General features: G+C 39.2%; 1 protein-coding gene across 3 annotated transcripts in view; it reads left to right on the forward strand.

Moving 5' to 3' along the window:
- The window catches only part of GALNT1 (polypeptide N-acetylgalactosaminyltransferase 1), a 127,651-nt gene that overhangs the window by 78,507 nt on the left and 32,017 nt on the right, over positions 1-17,127 (forward strand). For all 3 annotated transcript variants that reach the window (XM_089895073.1, XM_022586980.2, XM_089895074.1), the window contains one exon: positions 13,744-13,910. In XM_089895073.1, the coding sequence (XP_089751199.1) occupies positions 13,744-13,910 (167 nt within the window). The remainder of the gene's footprint in view (positions 1-13,743; positions 13,911-17,127) is intronic.

The raw sequence follows: 17,127 nt of genomic DNA on the forward strand, positions 1-17,127 counted from the left end.
GAAACCTTTGTGACCTAGAAAGTGTGCAGGGTTTTTTAAATGTTTCCTCTGCTGTTGAAAATAACATGGCCTGGTTGCCTGTTACTTTTGTTTTTTTCTGTTTTAGTGTGCATACTCTATTAGATTCTGATTAAGTTGTATAAAAAAAGAACTCCCACTATGATCGTGGATTTGACAATTTCCCTAACTCATTCTGTTAGTTTATTTTTCAAGGCTGAATCGTTGGATGCATTTAAGACAATTTACTGTGTGTGTGTGTGTGTGCACGCACGCGTGCACGTGTGTTTTTTAAACTCAGTGTCCGTGTATCTTTATTGACTTTCTTCCTCCTGATTTTGATATTGTTACATCACTTTTAGTCTAACATTTTCCTGGTATGTCTTTTTTCTTTTTCTGTTTTTTTACTTTGAGGCATCTGTATGATTTTTGTTTTAGGTATATCTCTAAATGGCTGAATTTTATATTTTTAAATCATATAATCTTTGTTTTTAATAGTTGAGTTTGATGCATGTATATTTATTGTGACTATTGACATATTTAGACTTACTTCTTTTAGGTTGAACCATATGAAATTGATATTCATTTTTGACCTATGAAAATGACAGCTTTATAAAGTTCCATCTAAATAAATCTTGTTTTTTGTTTACCATCATTTTTTTTTCTTCCTTTCCTGCATTGCTAATTGATAACATTTTTAGTATTCATGTTTTTCTCTCTCTTGGTTTGGAAACTTCACATTTTATTTTTATTCCTTTAGTGGTGAGATCTGGGCACATTGTAATGTCTGTCAAGGTGTGAATTCATCTACATGCTCAGTGTACATAGTGTACTTTTGATCTGAGCATTCATGTTCTTCACTTCTAGAACATTTCTGGTTGTAATCTCAGATTTTGCTGTGTCACCATTCCCTCTGGTCTGTTCTTCTGGAACTGCTTGTGCGCATATACTAGAGCTTCTTAATGTATACTCTTATTTTTTCTCCGTTTTTGAATTGTATCTAGGTGAATTTCTCATTAATGTCTTGATGCTGGCAAAGTCTGGATCTGCCATTGTTGGCTGTGTGGCTTTGGACAAGTTACTTCACCTTTCCGTACCTCAAGATCCTTATCTGTACAGTCTGGACAGTAATAAGAGCTGCTGGGAGGCTCTGTAGTGCTTTGAATACTCACTGTCCTAGGATGTAGAGAAGGCCTCTGTTCAGGGAGAATGAGCTCCTGGTCCCAGTGTAGTTCTCAGGAGAAGCTTACTCCAAGCATGCTTTTCCATCCTCACTCTTTTTCACTCACCACTGTCTGGCTTTTGAAGTGTATTCACAATGAAATGTGAAATGAGAACTATCAGCCTATATTTAAATATCCCTACATTGAGATGGATGAAACTGGCCAGCAGGTGGTTTTCAGACCGATTCCCAGAGGCGGAAGGAGGAGTAGTAGTGTGGGACAGCCCCTAGAGAGCAGCTTTTTCACCCCCTTATCTGAATCCAGAAAAGCCTTGGTTGTTCTAAGCTGTAGGGTTAACTGGTAGTATAGCTGGAGTGTCCAGATCACCCTGTGTGAGAACCTTTACTGCCTTGTAGGGTCTCCAGGGGCACATTTCTGAAGGCAACTGGAGGAAAGAATAACATTGTTCCAGTGTCAAGAAGAGTTAAGTAGAATTAACGAAGAGTTCTCTTTGTAACATGTAATCTTAGGGAAAGAGATTAATACAAATTCAAAGCACCTAATTTGTCAATTCCATCCTATATAATTAGTTTCAGATGCTTAAAAAGTAATAATACCACTTATTGAGTGTTTATTATGTACCCAGGACTATACACATTATCCTATTTAAACAGTTGAGCAAAATGGTAGTAGTATACCCAGTTTACAGATTGGTAAACTCAGTTTAGGGAGATTAAATAATTTATGCAAAAGTATGATCAAGAAGTGACTCAAGTGAAATGTGTCAGTGATAAAACATGTAATCTTAGTCACAGTGCTTGGCCATCACTTTTATGGTTAGATCTTCATTGATCTTGCCTGAATGAGAGTACGTGGAGGAGAAATTACGTAACATTGCCAAACACTGCCAGACAGTGTTTTAACTTGTCGTTGATAAATGGTAGTGTCAGGTAGGTGACAGGTGAGTGACAAAGAATACTCTGAAAGTGTCAGGTGGGTGACAAAGAATACTCTGAAAATCACACTCAAAGGGACGTGGAGATGAGGAATAGGTTATTTGTGCATATTCACCTTGATTTGGAATCAAGCTACTTCATTTCTGTAAGCCTCAGTTTTCCCATCTTTAAAATTGGGAGAATAATACCTCTGTCTTAGGGTTGTTGTAAGGATAAAGTGGGATAATGCATATAAAACTCTTAATGCCGTCTCACTCCCTGAGAGGTTTAGGACAAGTACAGTGGGACTTTAACTGTTGAAAAATCATAGAACTAATAATTATCAAGGGAATTCTGTTGTTCTGTATTCCTGAATTTTTAGGTATATGTGTGGATTGACTCTCTGGTAAGCCTGGTCTTGCTGAGCTGAACACTATCCTAAGCAATTTTATTCATGTCTTTATTTCCTGAAACACTGCTGAGTCACTCAGGCAGGCCTTCGAGCTAACTCTCAGACCACATAGTGAATTTCATGCATTAGAGTTTATTCAGTAATCCTCTCACTCGCTTATAAAATGAGTACTCATTATGCAGGACATCTTTTAATTAGTATCGTATATAGGGACATAAATGAAACCACTCGTGTTTTCACTCATTGTTTAAAAATTATAAAAATGGGATTTTCAATCTACTCTAGTATATAACTCACTCCCATTAATAGCATCAGCCCACTATAGAAGTGATGGTGTAGTCTGAAACACGTGCCATCTCCCCTCATCCTTTCTCAGTCTGTGCTCTCTGCCAAAACAAAGGAGTAAACTAAGAGAAAGACATGCTGTATAGAAGAGAGGAAATCCAGTGTGCAGAGAGAGAACAGAATCCTGGGCGGGGCTGGGGGGCAGACGGCAAAGGGAGAGCCTCAGATGACAGTGGTGCAGGCATGGAGGGAGGCAGCCCAGAAAACCTCAGGAGAGATTGCTTTAAGAAGATTCCACTGATACTATATTGATAGTTGCTGCTTCTGAACACCTTAAGAGACTTTTAGACAGTTTGTAGAGAGTGTGGGTTTGAATTAGTGACAAATACATAGAAAACTAAGGAAGAGTGGGGGGATGATTGATGGTGAAGTGGAGGGGAATGTTGTGCAGAAAGAGGAAAATTATTAATAATATATGACTCAGCTATGAATAGCATTTTTTAAATTATTATTTATTTATTTTTGGCTGTGTTGGGTCTTCGTTGCTGTGCGCGGGCTTTCTCTAGTTGCAGTGAGCGGGGGCTACTCTTCATTGCAGTGTGCAGGCTTCTCATTGCAGTGGCTTCTCTTGTTGCGGAGCACGGGCTCTAGGCGCGCAGGCTTCAGTAGTTGTGGCTCTCGGGCTCTAGAGCGCAGGCTCAGTAGTTGTGGCGCACGGGCTTAGTTGCTACACGGCATGTGGGATCTTCCCGGACCAGGGCTCGAACCCGTGTCCCCCTGCATTGGCAGGAGGATTCTTGACCACTGTGCCACCAGGGAAGCCCTATGAATAGCATTTTACATAGCTCTAATATACATTCAGGAGTGATGTATCCAAATTTATAATATAATTTTGGGAGACTGAGAGACTAGCAAGTTTATGTGTTAGGGGAGATAGGAGTGAGATAAATCCTCATATTCTGTAGTAAGAAGTCAATACATAATATCTACAACTAGGGAAAAATGAAGTAAAAATGCAGGTATAGTACTTAGAATTATGTCTGCTCTATGAGAAGGGAGAAGTGGCAAAGAGGTGAGGGAACAGCCTTTTTTAAAAATAGATCTTTATTGGAGTAGAATTGCTTCACAATACTGTGTTAGTTTCTGTTGTACAGCCTTTTTAAACAAGCTTTTGACAGCTTATTTTTTAAGCATGTACATGTCCTTTGATCAAAATAAAACCTAAATAAAGATGCTCAGCTAATTCTGATCTCTGCAGACATCCCACCTCCCAGAGACTCATTACTCCAATCTAGTGCTTCTCAAACTCAAACTTGCTAGGGTAGGAGAGGAGGGAGAAAGGAAAATAAGGCTGGGAATGTGGATGTGGAATTAAATCTGTCTCTGACCTTTGGTCACCCCTTACTAGTTTCCCAGACCAGAAGGAGAGAGCTTATCTTGGGACTCTTTCTTTGTGCTTCTAGTGCATGCTTCCAGTTGTGGAACTGCCTTTGAGTGCAGCCTGACTAATGCCAGAGGGGGAAAAATGGAAAACTCACCACTGGTTAGATGGAACTTCAAATTCCAGTCTCCTTCACCAGTTGACCTGCTACCATTTACATTTCAGTGTCCCCTCAGACAGCTGCTCCATGTATTCTGTCCAGGAGTTATGGTACCACCCACTGGGAGTAACAGAGTGGAGTGCACTTACTCCATCTTTCTGGAGCCAGAAAATGCACCCATTTAAAGTGAATAATTCAGTGATTTTGAGTAAATTTTCAGAGTTATGCAAGTATCACCACTTGTAGAAAATTTCCATCACCCCAAAAAGGTCTGTGGTGTGCATTTGTAGTTACTCTCCATTCCCACTCTCAGCCCTAGGATTAAGTTATCACCAGTGTACTCTGTGTATATAGATTTGCCTTATCTGGGTTCTTTGACGGAGGATAATGTTTCTGAGATACTCCCGTGTTGTAGCATGTATCCTTTGTTCCTTTTTATTGCCCAGTGTTATTCAGCTATATGGATAAAACAGATTTATTTCTCCTGTCACCAGTTGATGAACATTTGAATTGTTCCCCTTTTCTGGCTATTATGAATAATGTTGCTAAGAACATTTGTGTTACAGGTGTTTGTGTGGTTATATAGTTTTGTTTTTCTTGGGCAAATTCCTGATTGCTGGGTCATATGATAACTTTAACTATTTAAGAAATTGCCAAACGATTTTCCAGAGTGGCTGCACCATTTACATTCCCACCAGCAATGTATGAGGGTTCTAGTTTCTCCACATCCTCACCAACACTTCTTTTTGACTGTCTTTTTTACTATAGCCGTTCTACTAGGTATGAACTGGTGTTTCATTGTGATTTTAATTTGTGTTTCTCTAATGATTAATGATATTGGGGATCTTTTCATGTACTTATCAGCCATTCTTATATCTTTGATTAAGTGTTTCTTCAAATATGTTGCCCATTTTAAATTGGATTATTTGTCTTCCTGTTACTGAGTTGTAAGAGTTCTTTATGTATTCTGGATACAAATCATTTATCAGACATATGATTTCCAAATATTTTCTCAGTTTGTGGCTTGCGTTTTACATTTCCTTAATGGTAACTTTAGGCACAGAATGTGCTTAATGGCACACAAAAAGTTAATTTTAATGAAGTCATATTTATCAGTTGTTTCTCTTACGGGTTATGCTTCTAATGTTATCACACTTCATGGTACAAGACTGGAATCTTACCCCTGAGATCAGAAATAAGGAAAGGATGTCTACTTTCCACTTCTGTTTAAAATTGTACCAGTCCAAAACTTGCACCTGTGCTGTGGGTACAGAAGGAGAGCCCCAGAAGAAGCCCTCTCTGGGCTGGGATATAAGAAGAGGGTCTCTTAAGGGTTAGAGAGTGGAGTAAAACCCTTATTTCTCCCCTAACCCATCTCTTTAAAAAAATTTTTTTTACCTGCCCCACAATCTCAGCCCCTAGGCAGTATTGCCAGGCAGCAGAGCCATGAGCAGTGGCCAGGGAAGCAACTAAACATCTGAGGGGAATTGTCTCTGACTAGAACAACTCTGGTGTCCGGAGCATGGGTAGAATTCCCATTGCTTTTCTTTTTCTGTCTCCGACAGCATGACCTGGAACACAGGACAGTCTTGGGAAGTATGCAGCAGAGGGAGGAAACTAAAGCCTCTGCTTTCTAACTATGTTGGAAGACTCAACATAAAAGATGTCAGTTCTCCCCAATAGATGTTTGGTGAAATTCCATTCACAATCCCAGCAAGGGATTTAAGTTTTTATTTGAAAAGGCAAGGGAGATAGAATAGATAAAATAATTTTGAAAAAGATAAATAAAGTTGGAGTAAATACAGTACCCAATTTAAAGACTTTCTATAAAGCTGCAGTAATCAAGACAGTGTGGTGTTGGCAGAAAGATAGATAGATAGATTAGTGGAACAGGACAGAAAACTCAGAAATAGACCCATATAAATATGGCTATTTTTTTAAATTGAAGTATAGTTGATTTACAATGTTGTGTTAGTTTCAGTTGTACAGCAAAGTGATTCACTTTTATGTATTCATATTCTCTTCCATTATGGTTTATTATAAGACACTGAATATAGTTCCCTGTGCTGTACAGTAGGACCTTGTTACCTGTTTTATGTATAGTAGTTTGTATCTGCTAATCCCAAACTCCTAATAATACCCCTCTCCCAGGCCCTTTCCCCTTTGGTAACCATAAGTTTGTTTTCTATGTCTGTGAGTCTGTTTTTGTTTTGTAAATAAGTTCATTTGTATCATACTTTAGATTCCACATATAAGTGATACCATGTGGTATTTGTCTTTCTGACTTATTTCACTTAGTATGATAATCTCTAGTTCCATTCATGTTGGTGCATATGGCATTATTTCATTCCTTTTTTATGGCTGAATAATATTCCATTATATACAATACACATATACACACACAAATACATATATATGTATGTATTTATGTATATACCGCATCTTCTTTATCCATTCAGCTGTCAGTGGACATTTAGGTTGCTTCCATATCTTGGCTATTGTAAATAGTGCTGCTGTGGACATTGGGGTGCATGTATCTTTCTGAATTAGAGTTTTCTCCAGATATATGCCCAGGAGTGGGATTAGGCTGTTTGATTTTTGACAAAAGTAAAAAGCCATTCAATAGAGAAAAGATTTTCTCTTCAACAAATGGTGTTGGAACAGTTAGAAATTCATATGCAAAAACATGATTCTCAACCTGAATCTCATGTATTATATGAAAACTAACTCAAATTTGATCATAGATCTAAATCTAAAACCTAAAATATTATAATTTTTAGGGCCAATATTCAGGACCTTACATTAGGCAGCGAGTATTTAGACATGACATCAAAAGCATGATTTCATCAAGGAAAAAAATGATAAATTGGACTTCACTAAATTTTAAAATTTTCACTCTGTTAAAAACACTGTTAAGAGAATCAAATGACAAGCAACAGACTGGGAGGAAATATTTATAAACTGGATATCCAACAAAGGGCTTGTGTCTGGAATACACAAAGGACTCTCAAACATCAACCCTTACTCCAATGAAGATGTTAAAAAATAAAAACAATTTTTTTTAATTAAAAAAAAACATTCAGGGGCTTCCCTGGTGGCGCAGTGGTTGAGAATCTGCCTGCTAATGCAGGGGACACGGGCTTGAGCCCTGGTCTGGGAGGATCCCACATGCCACGGAGCAACTGAGCCCATGAGCCACAACTACTGAGCCTGCGCATCTGGAGCCTGTGCTCCGCAACAAGAGAGGCCGCGATAGTGAGAGGCCCGCGCACCGCGATGAAGAGTGGCCCCCGCTTGCCACAACTAGAGAAAGCCCTCGCACAGAAACGAAGACCCAACACAGCAAAAATTAATTAATTAATTAATAAACTCCTACCCCCAACATCTTCTTTAAAAAAAAAAAAACATTCAACCCAATTAAAAAAAAATTGAATGCAATAAAAAAGTTGTCAAAAGATTTGACACTTCACCCAAGATGCTGTATGAATAGCAAATGAGCACATGAAAAGACACCAACCATTGGAGAAATGCCAGTTAAAACCATAATTAGATACTGCTCTATACCTATTTAAATGGCTAAAATAAAAAATACCGCCAGCATCAAGTACTGACAAAGATGCAGAACAATTGGAACTCTCATATATTTCTGGTGGGAATGCAAAAATAATACAGTCTCTCCGGAAGAGTTTGGCAGTTTAAAAGTTACACTTACATTGTTACACTTACCATGTAACCCAGCTAGCTCATTACTGAATATTTACTCTAGGGAAATGAGAACATGTTCACATGAAAAGTTTTTTTTTTTATTGGAGTATAATTACTTTACAATGTTGTGTTAATTTCTGCTGCATAGCGAAGTGAATCAGCCATACGCATACACACATCCCCTCCCTCTTGGACTTCCCTCCCCCCACCCCAACATCCCACCCAGCTAGGCCATCACATAGCACTGAGCTGAGCTCCCTGTGCTATACAGCAGGTTCCTACTAGCTATCTATTTTGCACATGGTAGTGTATTTATGTCAAACCTAATATCAACACAAAAGACCCCGAATAGCCAAAGCAATCTTGAGAAAGAAAAACGGAGCTGGAAGAATCAGGTTCTCTGACTTCAGACTATACTACAAAGCTACAGTAATCAATACAGTATGGTGCTGGCACAAAAACAGAAATATAGATCAGTGGAACAGGATAGAGAGCCCAGAGATAAACCCACACACCTATGGTCACCTAATCTATGACAAAGGAGGCAAGAATATACAATGGAGAAAAGACAGCCTCTTCAATAAATGGTGCTGGGAAAACTAGACAGCTACATGTAAAAGAGTGAAATTAGAACACTCCCTAACACCATACACAAAAATAAACTCAAAATGGATTAAAGACCTAAATGTAAGAGCGGACACTATAAAGTTAGAGGCGAACATAGGAAAAACACTCTGACATAAATCACAGCAAGATATTTTTTGACCCACCTCCTAGAGTAATGAAAATAAAAGCACATGAAAATTTGTACATGAATATTTATAGCAACCCTATTCATAATGGCCAAAAAAACTGGAAAGAACAGGTGAATGAAGAAACAAACTAATATATCAGAAGGGAGTACTATTCAGCAATAAAAAATAACAAACTTCTGGTACAACAACTTAAAGGAATCTCAGAGATACTGTCCTGGGTGAAAGAAAGATTATACATCTCATTCATGACATTTATGAAAACACAAAACTATAGTAATGGAGAACAGATGTTGGTTGCTGGGGGTGTTAGGTGTAGGGGGAGGGTGTGAGTATAAAAGGATAGCACAAAGGAGTTCTTTGGGGAGATGGAACTGTTCTGTTTTCTGATTTTGGTGATAGTTTTGTGAATCTATACACATGCTAAAACTCATAGAACTTTTCACCACCACCCCAAAAAAAGGTCATTAAAAAAATGACATAATACCAGCTGTTGGTGAGTATGTGGAACAACTGGAACTCTAACAGACTGATGGTGAGAGTGAAAATTATTACACCCTCTTTGGAAACCTGTTTCACAGTATTTACTAAAGCTGAGCTTATATATCCTTTATTGCCCAACAGTACAGAAATGTATACATGTCGTCACCAAAAGACATACACATGAATATTATCACAGCACTATTCATCATAGCCCAGACTAGAAAGTACTCTAATGTCCATCAGTGGTGAATGGAAAAATACGTTATGATTATGTTATGATTACGTATTCATATAATGGAATACTGTGCGGCAGTATAAATAAACTATTGCATACAACAATATGGATGATACATAACCACACTGTTGAATGAAAGAATTCAGACATAAAAGGATGCTCTGTATCGATAGCTCCCAAAGTGTAGTTCTGAGGCTTCTGGGGTCCTTGAGGTCCTTTCAAGAAGTCTGCAAGGTCAAAACAGTTTTCATAATATTACTAAGATATTATTTGCCCTTTCTGCTCTCAATCAACTAGTGTGCAGTGGAGTTTGAGAGGCTGTGTGGGTCAGGGTCCAGGTGGGAGTCAGAAATCACACAATAATTTGAACAGAGAAGTTTTAGTATAAATAATTACTAACTATAATGGAATTAACTATAAGGGAGTATAGATAGTAGTAAAGGAAGGAAAATTATTAAGGAAAGAAAACCTTTGGAAGGGAGACCCCCTCCATAAGGCTGGGATTCAGACCTCATTGGAGAAGTTTCTGTAGATGGTAGAGAACTTTGCTAGTTACCCCTGGCCAGACCTGGTACACAGTACCCTCCAGAGTGGGGACTGGTAAGGCAGGGTAACAAGCATAAAATACACTTCAGAGCGCATTTGGGCAGGAAATCAGAGCCAGAACTGCCAAACAGCAACCACCCCTCCTGGCTTTAGGCAACCAACTCTGGGAAGCCAACTGCTGGGGTACCTGGGAGACTTACTCAGAGTCTGCCTGTGGGGTGCTACTCATGCGTTTGGGTGTCTTCCACACACTCCAGTAGCAGCCACCCTATAGGAAGGAGAAGAAAACAAATGGAGGCATGCTAGAACCAGGAAGGGAGGTTTCTTCCTCCGGCAGTGTCCCTCCAACACCCTCGACTGTCGAAGCTTATGTATGCATCTTGCCAACTGCAAAGGAGATATGCTTATAGGAGCCAGTTACACTATCACAGAGCAGGCAGTGAAGGATATATTTGGAGATAAGAGGCAATAAATTCTTAGTGGGTTACTATATGAAAGTTATAAATCATCTCTTTGATAGCTAACGTAATATGTTTGTGGATTCTTTATTTGAAAATTTTGTTTTAATTTATAATGTAAATATTAATAGCTATAACCCATAGACAGAAGAACTTTGGGATCCTCAGTTTTTAAATGTGTAACGGGGTTTTGAGTCAAAAAGTTTGAGAACCACTGCTCTATATTATTTCTTTTAAATAAGCATTTAAAGAAAGGTAAAAATCATCTGCAGTGTTAGAGGTCCAGAGGAGTGGTTACCTTGGGAAGGGGCAGAAAGGAAGCCTCTGGGGTGTTGATAATGGTCTGTTTCTTTATCTGGGTGCTGACTCCTTGATGCAGTCACTTTGTGGAAACACATTCACCTGTATACTTATGGTTGTCAACTTGTTTGTATATTATATTTCAGTAAAAAGTTAAGACTCTTCTTTTTCCTCTCTTCCTAACCCACATCCTGTTGTTAAATCTGTGTGTGGTGTTTTTGCTTTGTTTTGTTTGCTTTTAAAGCAGCACAACCTTACACTGGCTAATTTTCATCCCTGAGGATGAAAGACTCAGTTGGGACAGGGTGGAAGAAAACTGCTTCATAGTACTGCCTGTGCTTATCCTCAGCTCTGTGCTCCCTACCCGCAAAGGGATCCCTCACCTCCAGCCCCACAAGGACAGGTGGTCCCTCCCTGGGAGAAGCTTAGCTAGAATGCTGAAAGCATCTCTGGTCTTCTCGAGTGCTTTATGGCTTTCTCAGGTAGAGGGGAGTATGTGTGTGTTTACCTGTTTGAGATCAGTTATGAAGATTTTCCCATATTTTCTCTATATTTTCTGTTTTGCATTGAGAGAATATTTATGAATTTATATGTTCTCTGAATGATTAAATTCAATTGTTTGATTTAGGAAATTGTTTTCCTTTTTGTCATCTGTTCTTCTGGGTCCCAATAATTTGCTTTGCTTTCTGATTCTTTCATCCTGCTGTGAATGATTTCCATTTTAGTCTTCTTTATTTCCAGTGTTCCTATAGCCTTGCTTCCTTTCCATACAACTTCAGAATTTAATTCTTTAATGTCATCCTAGTAATAAATCTGGCTTATCACTCCTCTTCTGCAGACCCTGCCATCTCAGGAGTTTTCCGTCATCTTCCTGTCTGCTCCCTAGCCATGCACATGGCTAGCAGTACTGTTGGTACATGGCGAATTTGCCTGATCATCTCTGTGTCTCACTTGATTTTGTTCTCTTTGTTGTTTCAGTAAGCTAGCAGCTTTACAGTCACCATGACTGTTTTGTTTCCCAATTCTCCTATAATAATAAGTAGGATTAATTTGTGAAAAAGGATTACATATGACTTAATATGATTCAGTTAAATAATATTAGAAAGTCTTTTTCTGAATGCCCCTTACCCGTACACAAGCTATTCCTGACTTCACAGTCCTGCTCCAGTAGTCTGTGGGTCAGGTATACAGCATGCACCTTCCCATGAAAACATGAGTGTCTTGGCTTGCTCACCTACAAGGTACCTGAAGCATAGTACTAATGAGATATCTATAATTTGGCCACCATTTATAACAGAGTTTTGATAAATACTGTCCAAAAGTAAGACTATTTGATATAATGCTATTATATCAATACTATCTGAAAATAATAATAATAAATAAAATGGTACTATTTTCAGATAGTATTATTTGGAATGCCAAGAACCTTCCCATAGTTTTCCTTCCCGTAGCCTAGGCAGCTAGTCTTTTGGACTTCACCTCTAGCCCAGACCTGGAGGGAGGGGACTGTAGAGAGGGTGGCAGGCTGTGTGGATCTTGGTGTGGACACAGGGTGAGCGGGGAGTGGACTGTGACGTGGACATGGGACTGTGGTCTCAGGCGTCGGTGGATAGACAGTGAGGTTACTGGCGAGAGGAGAGGGAGACGCGCTGTGAAAGGGAGTCTTGGGAATGGTGAAGAGGTGGGAGGGGCTGAAATGGGATTTAATGAAGAAGGACAATGGAAGCTGTTTGTTTCCCCTTTTCTCCTGGGAGGGAGGAGGGACCAGTGCTGATGGGGCTCCCTAGTGAAGTCTCCTTCGTTTCTCCTTCTTTCAACCCCTTTATTTTACCTTGCCATCTTTTTCCTCTTCTATTTTCCTTTTCTTCCAGCTGCCAATCAGCAGCCCTAGGGTGCCGCGTTTAGTAAGTAGGGTTATAGTGGCAGCTTCAGAAGAGGGCTTTTGTTGGTATTTTTTCTCAATTCTTCCCCCTTCTCTCCTTTCTCCACTCCCACTGACAGGTAATAATAGACAAGATTGGAGAGACCACACAAGGTTTGAGGAGTTTACGAGAGCAAGAAAAAAAGGTGGATATAGAGACTGGGACAACTCTTAAAATTTGGGGGTCCCTAAGAAAGAGTAATACATGCAGTCTTTAGGAGAGGTTTTGTCCTAAAACAGATGCCTTGATGTCTGGTTACTTAGTGCTCTTGTTGCCCTCGGTTAGTCTGTTTCTAGCGGTTTCATCTAGCTAACAAGATTGAAAGAAGAGACCATGTAGAATTAGTATATTGATTCTGTGTGCACATATTTTGGGTGTGTTTGGTCTTTCTGATGGTTACATTTCTAAAGATAGTCTGTACTAAACAAGATGCATGTGGAAATTTCATTGTGGAGGGGGCAGCATCAAGACTGTGGAGCTCCCAGTCAGGCCCTGCCGCTCCCTCCCTTGGTCCATCCTCTGCTTCTCATCTGTGAAATGTGGCTTCACATACCCCACAGAACTATTAGGAAGTTTCAGTGACCAGTACATAATAGATACTCAGTAAATTTTAGTTTACTTCCTTTGTGGAAGGTAACCCTTTGCTTAGATTATTAAACTGTTAGACTGTAGTGGTTCTGATTTTTTATCTAATGGGATTCTTGAGATACGTTCACTTTGGGATTAATATAGCCTTAGTACATTACCCATTAAAACGAATCAGCAGAAAACATGTCAGGAAAGAGGTGTCTGATTTTAAGAACATAATTAACATCTTTAAACATAGTTTTAATCTAACCGTATAACTTTAAGTAGGTACTATTTTATTAAACATGCAACGTTAACCAAAACTTAAAGAAATGAAGTACTGAGCGTTGCACCACTAGAGCCACCTGTCTTATTCTTCTGTTACCCCTCACTTGATTATGCTATTGGAACAGTTTTACAAAGGCATTTGCTTTGTCTCTAGGTGTAAAACAAAGGTGTATCCAGACAATCTTCCTACAACAAGTGTGGTGATTGTTTTCCATAATGAGGCTTGGAGCACACTTCTGCGAACTGTCCATAGTGTCATTAATCGCTCACCAAGACACATGCTAGAAGAAATTGTTCTAGTAGATGATGCCAGTGAAAGAGGTAAATTTTACATTTTAATGCCAATAATATGCTACACCTTTTGTCATTATGGTTAAAAAACGAGTTGCTATCATTTTAACCTAATAATTTTATACAAACTTCTAATTTATCCTAAAAGTTATTTATAACTTTTGGACTCATTTCACATATGCAAAAAATTTACACCCTTGTGAAACTTAAAATATTACTTTAATTAGCATTTAGTTTGTGTCACATCTTAATCTTGTTTTAAAAAGAAATCTATAAAAATTTATGCAGAACAGTGAAAAAAAAAAACCACGTAATTTTGTCAGGATTTTCTCTGTGGGAAGCTGCAGCCCTGAGTCAGTGGAGAAAGATTGGCTCTGACTGAGAGCCATGAATAGAGAGATTTAGTTCCATGTACAGTGGGAAGCATCCCTGACAGCAAAACAGAGCCTGAGCTGGCTGAGCCTTAGTTCTCCAGATTCTTCTTAGGTTTTCCGTTTCCTCTATTCCTAAGTTCAGGAATAATCTATAGCTAGGTACATAAAGGGTGATGAAGGAACTTATGAAAAAGTGGTATATAATATGTTTCTGACCTCATGATGAATCTCTACAGTGGCTCTTGCCCAGACATTCTTCCAAGAATCTCAGAATTTTTCACAGGTTTTTTTTTCACAGCACAGCTGTTCAGCATCATTGGTGTCATGTGTTTCCCCCAATATTCCTGTACTCACATGAGAAAAATTTGGAGGGAACTACGGAAAACAGCTCTTCCTTCCTTGCTTAGGCAGCCTTAAACTTCATGACCCATCTTTTCAACCTTTTTTGTTATTATCTTCAACTTTCTCACCTATCTCTCATTGCATCTGCTAAAATAGTTTAGTCAAGTATTATACCTTCTCCTCCCTGTGCCCACACTAAATATATACGTTTAACCGCGATGAATTTAATCATTTCCTATCTTAATTATTGGGAATAATTTACTCATTGATAACAATTTAAATCTTCTTACTTTGCCAGGTTGTAGAGGTACAAATGAAGAATAAGATACAGCCCTGCTGTTTCAAGGGCCTTGTAGCTTACTTCCTTAGTCTAATCAAGGAGATAGTTTATAATTACATAAAACATTTAATAATAATATATAATGTAATTAATGTCAAAATGAATGAGAGCTGTTATAAATTAAGAATACCACACTTAAATAATTACTGTTGACAGAAGTATAAACCCCACGTGGATAATTGTTAGCTAGGAGTTAATTAATCCCTCTTTAAGAAAATTAGCTGAAGTTAATTTTAGCAGTGATTCATACAGACATCTATCCTGCAAGTGACTTTTACTTATATGTTGATATTTGTTAAATGTTCCTCAAGAAGAGATATTTTTCCTCAGATGAAATGATTTATTTTTCCAGTCCCCCCTTTGTTTTCTCCAAGGCCAAGTGATCATTATTTTGTTGAGTGCCTGAGAAGGCTGTGAAATAGTAAGTTTTTGTAGGATGTGGCCTAACCAGCAAGACTTAACATGTCTGCAGCCTGAAGTGACAAAGAGAGTCACGTATCCCGGTTCTCTTTTACCTCCCTCATGTGGGCCCTTCTGAATCACCCCAGCCTTTGTAAACCTGTAATTGGAAACGTGTGGGCAGGTGTCTGCCTCGCTGCCCCGTCGGGCTTAGTCACTAAGCAGGACCCTGAGCGTCACCCCACAGCCCTGATCAGGGACCTGGCTCTTCTGTGTCTTCCTGCCTGGAAAGTCTCAGGCATCTGGGTCACCACTTCTGATATTTGGGAACCCCTGGGCATTGTGTTTTTGTGGTTATAACTGCAGTCTTGCTATCCAGATTGAGAATTATCTAATCTAACTTTCTTGTTTAGGTGGTAACTTTGGGCCCAGGAACCAGAGCCAGCTCTCTAAGCCCACTCTTTCCTATTCATGAGGCACAGCCATGGCACCGTCATTTCTCACCTGGCCGATGAAATAGACTAATTAGTCTCCCCACAAACACTCTCACCCCATCCTGTCTGTTCATGCTGCGTGCAGAGGGAGCTTTTAAACGTGCAGACCTGACCGTGTCACTTCTCTGATTAAAACCTTTCCTCTAAACAAGGACCTACTGTATAGCACAGGGAACTATAGTCAGTATCCTGTAATAACCTATAATGGAAAAGAATCTGAAAAAAATATATGTGTATATATAACTGAATCACATTGCTGTACAGCTGAAACATTGTAAATCAACTATACTTCAATTAAAAGAAAAAGAAGCCTTCCTTCTAAGGCCTGCAGGACCTGGCCTCTGCCTGCATCTCCAGTCATATCTCAGATCATTCCCTGCCCACCCCAGCCCCTAGTTCTGCTCGTATGTTTCCTCAGAATCAAGTCGCACTTAGGCTTTCCTGACCTCCTGCGACCAGGTCATGTCCCTCTAAGCACTTCTCAGAACACTCTGTACTCCCACAGCTCTCCCCAGAGATTAACCTGTTTACTTGTCTATTTAATGACTGTCTCCCCCAACCCTGCCCCCCAGACAGGCACTATGACTCCATCAGGACTATTTGCTCACCATTATCTCCTTGGTGTCCACAGTGCCTATCGCACAGTAGACAGTCCAGAATATATTCAGTGAATGAAGGAAAGAATAATCTACCAGTCGGTTGATCCTTATTTCTACTCCTTGTCTGCACAGACTTCCTAACTAGGTTGTGTAGTGTGCATAGTCTGCTCATGGCCTCAGGGTATTGGATTTCATGGTGAACCTGCTGAGTTGTCAGTAGCTCCATTTATTAAGTATGAAGTAGGTGCTATAATTATCCCTATTTTATTGATTGAGCAAAATGAGACTTCACATAAACGTAGGGTTTAACCTCTTAACTGCTATGTAGTCATGTCTGTCATAACTTTACTGCTAAGGGGTCTGTAATGAAGATGGAGTCTGGATGAATCCCTAGTTCATGTTCAAAGTTATGCAGTTGTCATCTCAGAAGGTTACGTTAAGATTTAGAATTGATATAGTGTTCTGAATCTGAGATGACTATTGTTTTTTTCATTTTACACAAAAGGAAACAGAGGTTCTTATTTAAGTAGGGATTAGGAGTCAGATTTATTACACTCTAAATTCTTTGCTCTTTCTGCTGCTCTTTAGAGCTCTGGCTAAGATTTCTCAGATGTTGCTAGGAGCAGTGAAATTTTCCCTGACATTCACTCTCTGACAGCCTCACAACTCCCTGATGCAGAGATGCTTAGGGATCCATTT

This window comes from Delphinapterus leucas, chromosome 14 (genome assembly GCF_059928025.1).
Source record: "Delphinapterus leucas isolate spDelLeu-1000000601 "Yukka" chromosome 14, BTC_Dleu_Yukka2, whole genome shotgun sequence".
Classification (NCBI taxonomy): Eukaryota; Metazoa; Chordata; class Mammalia; order Artiodactyla; family Monodontidae; genus Delphinapterus; species Delphinapterus leucas.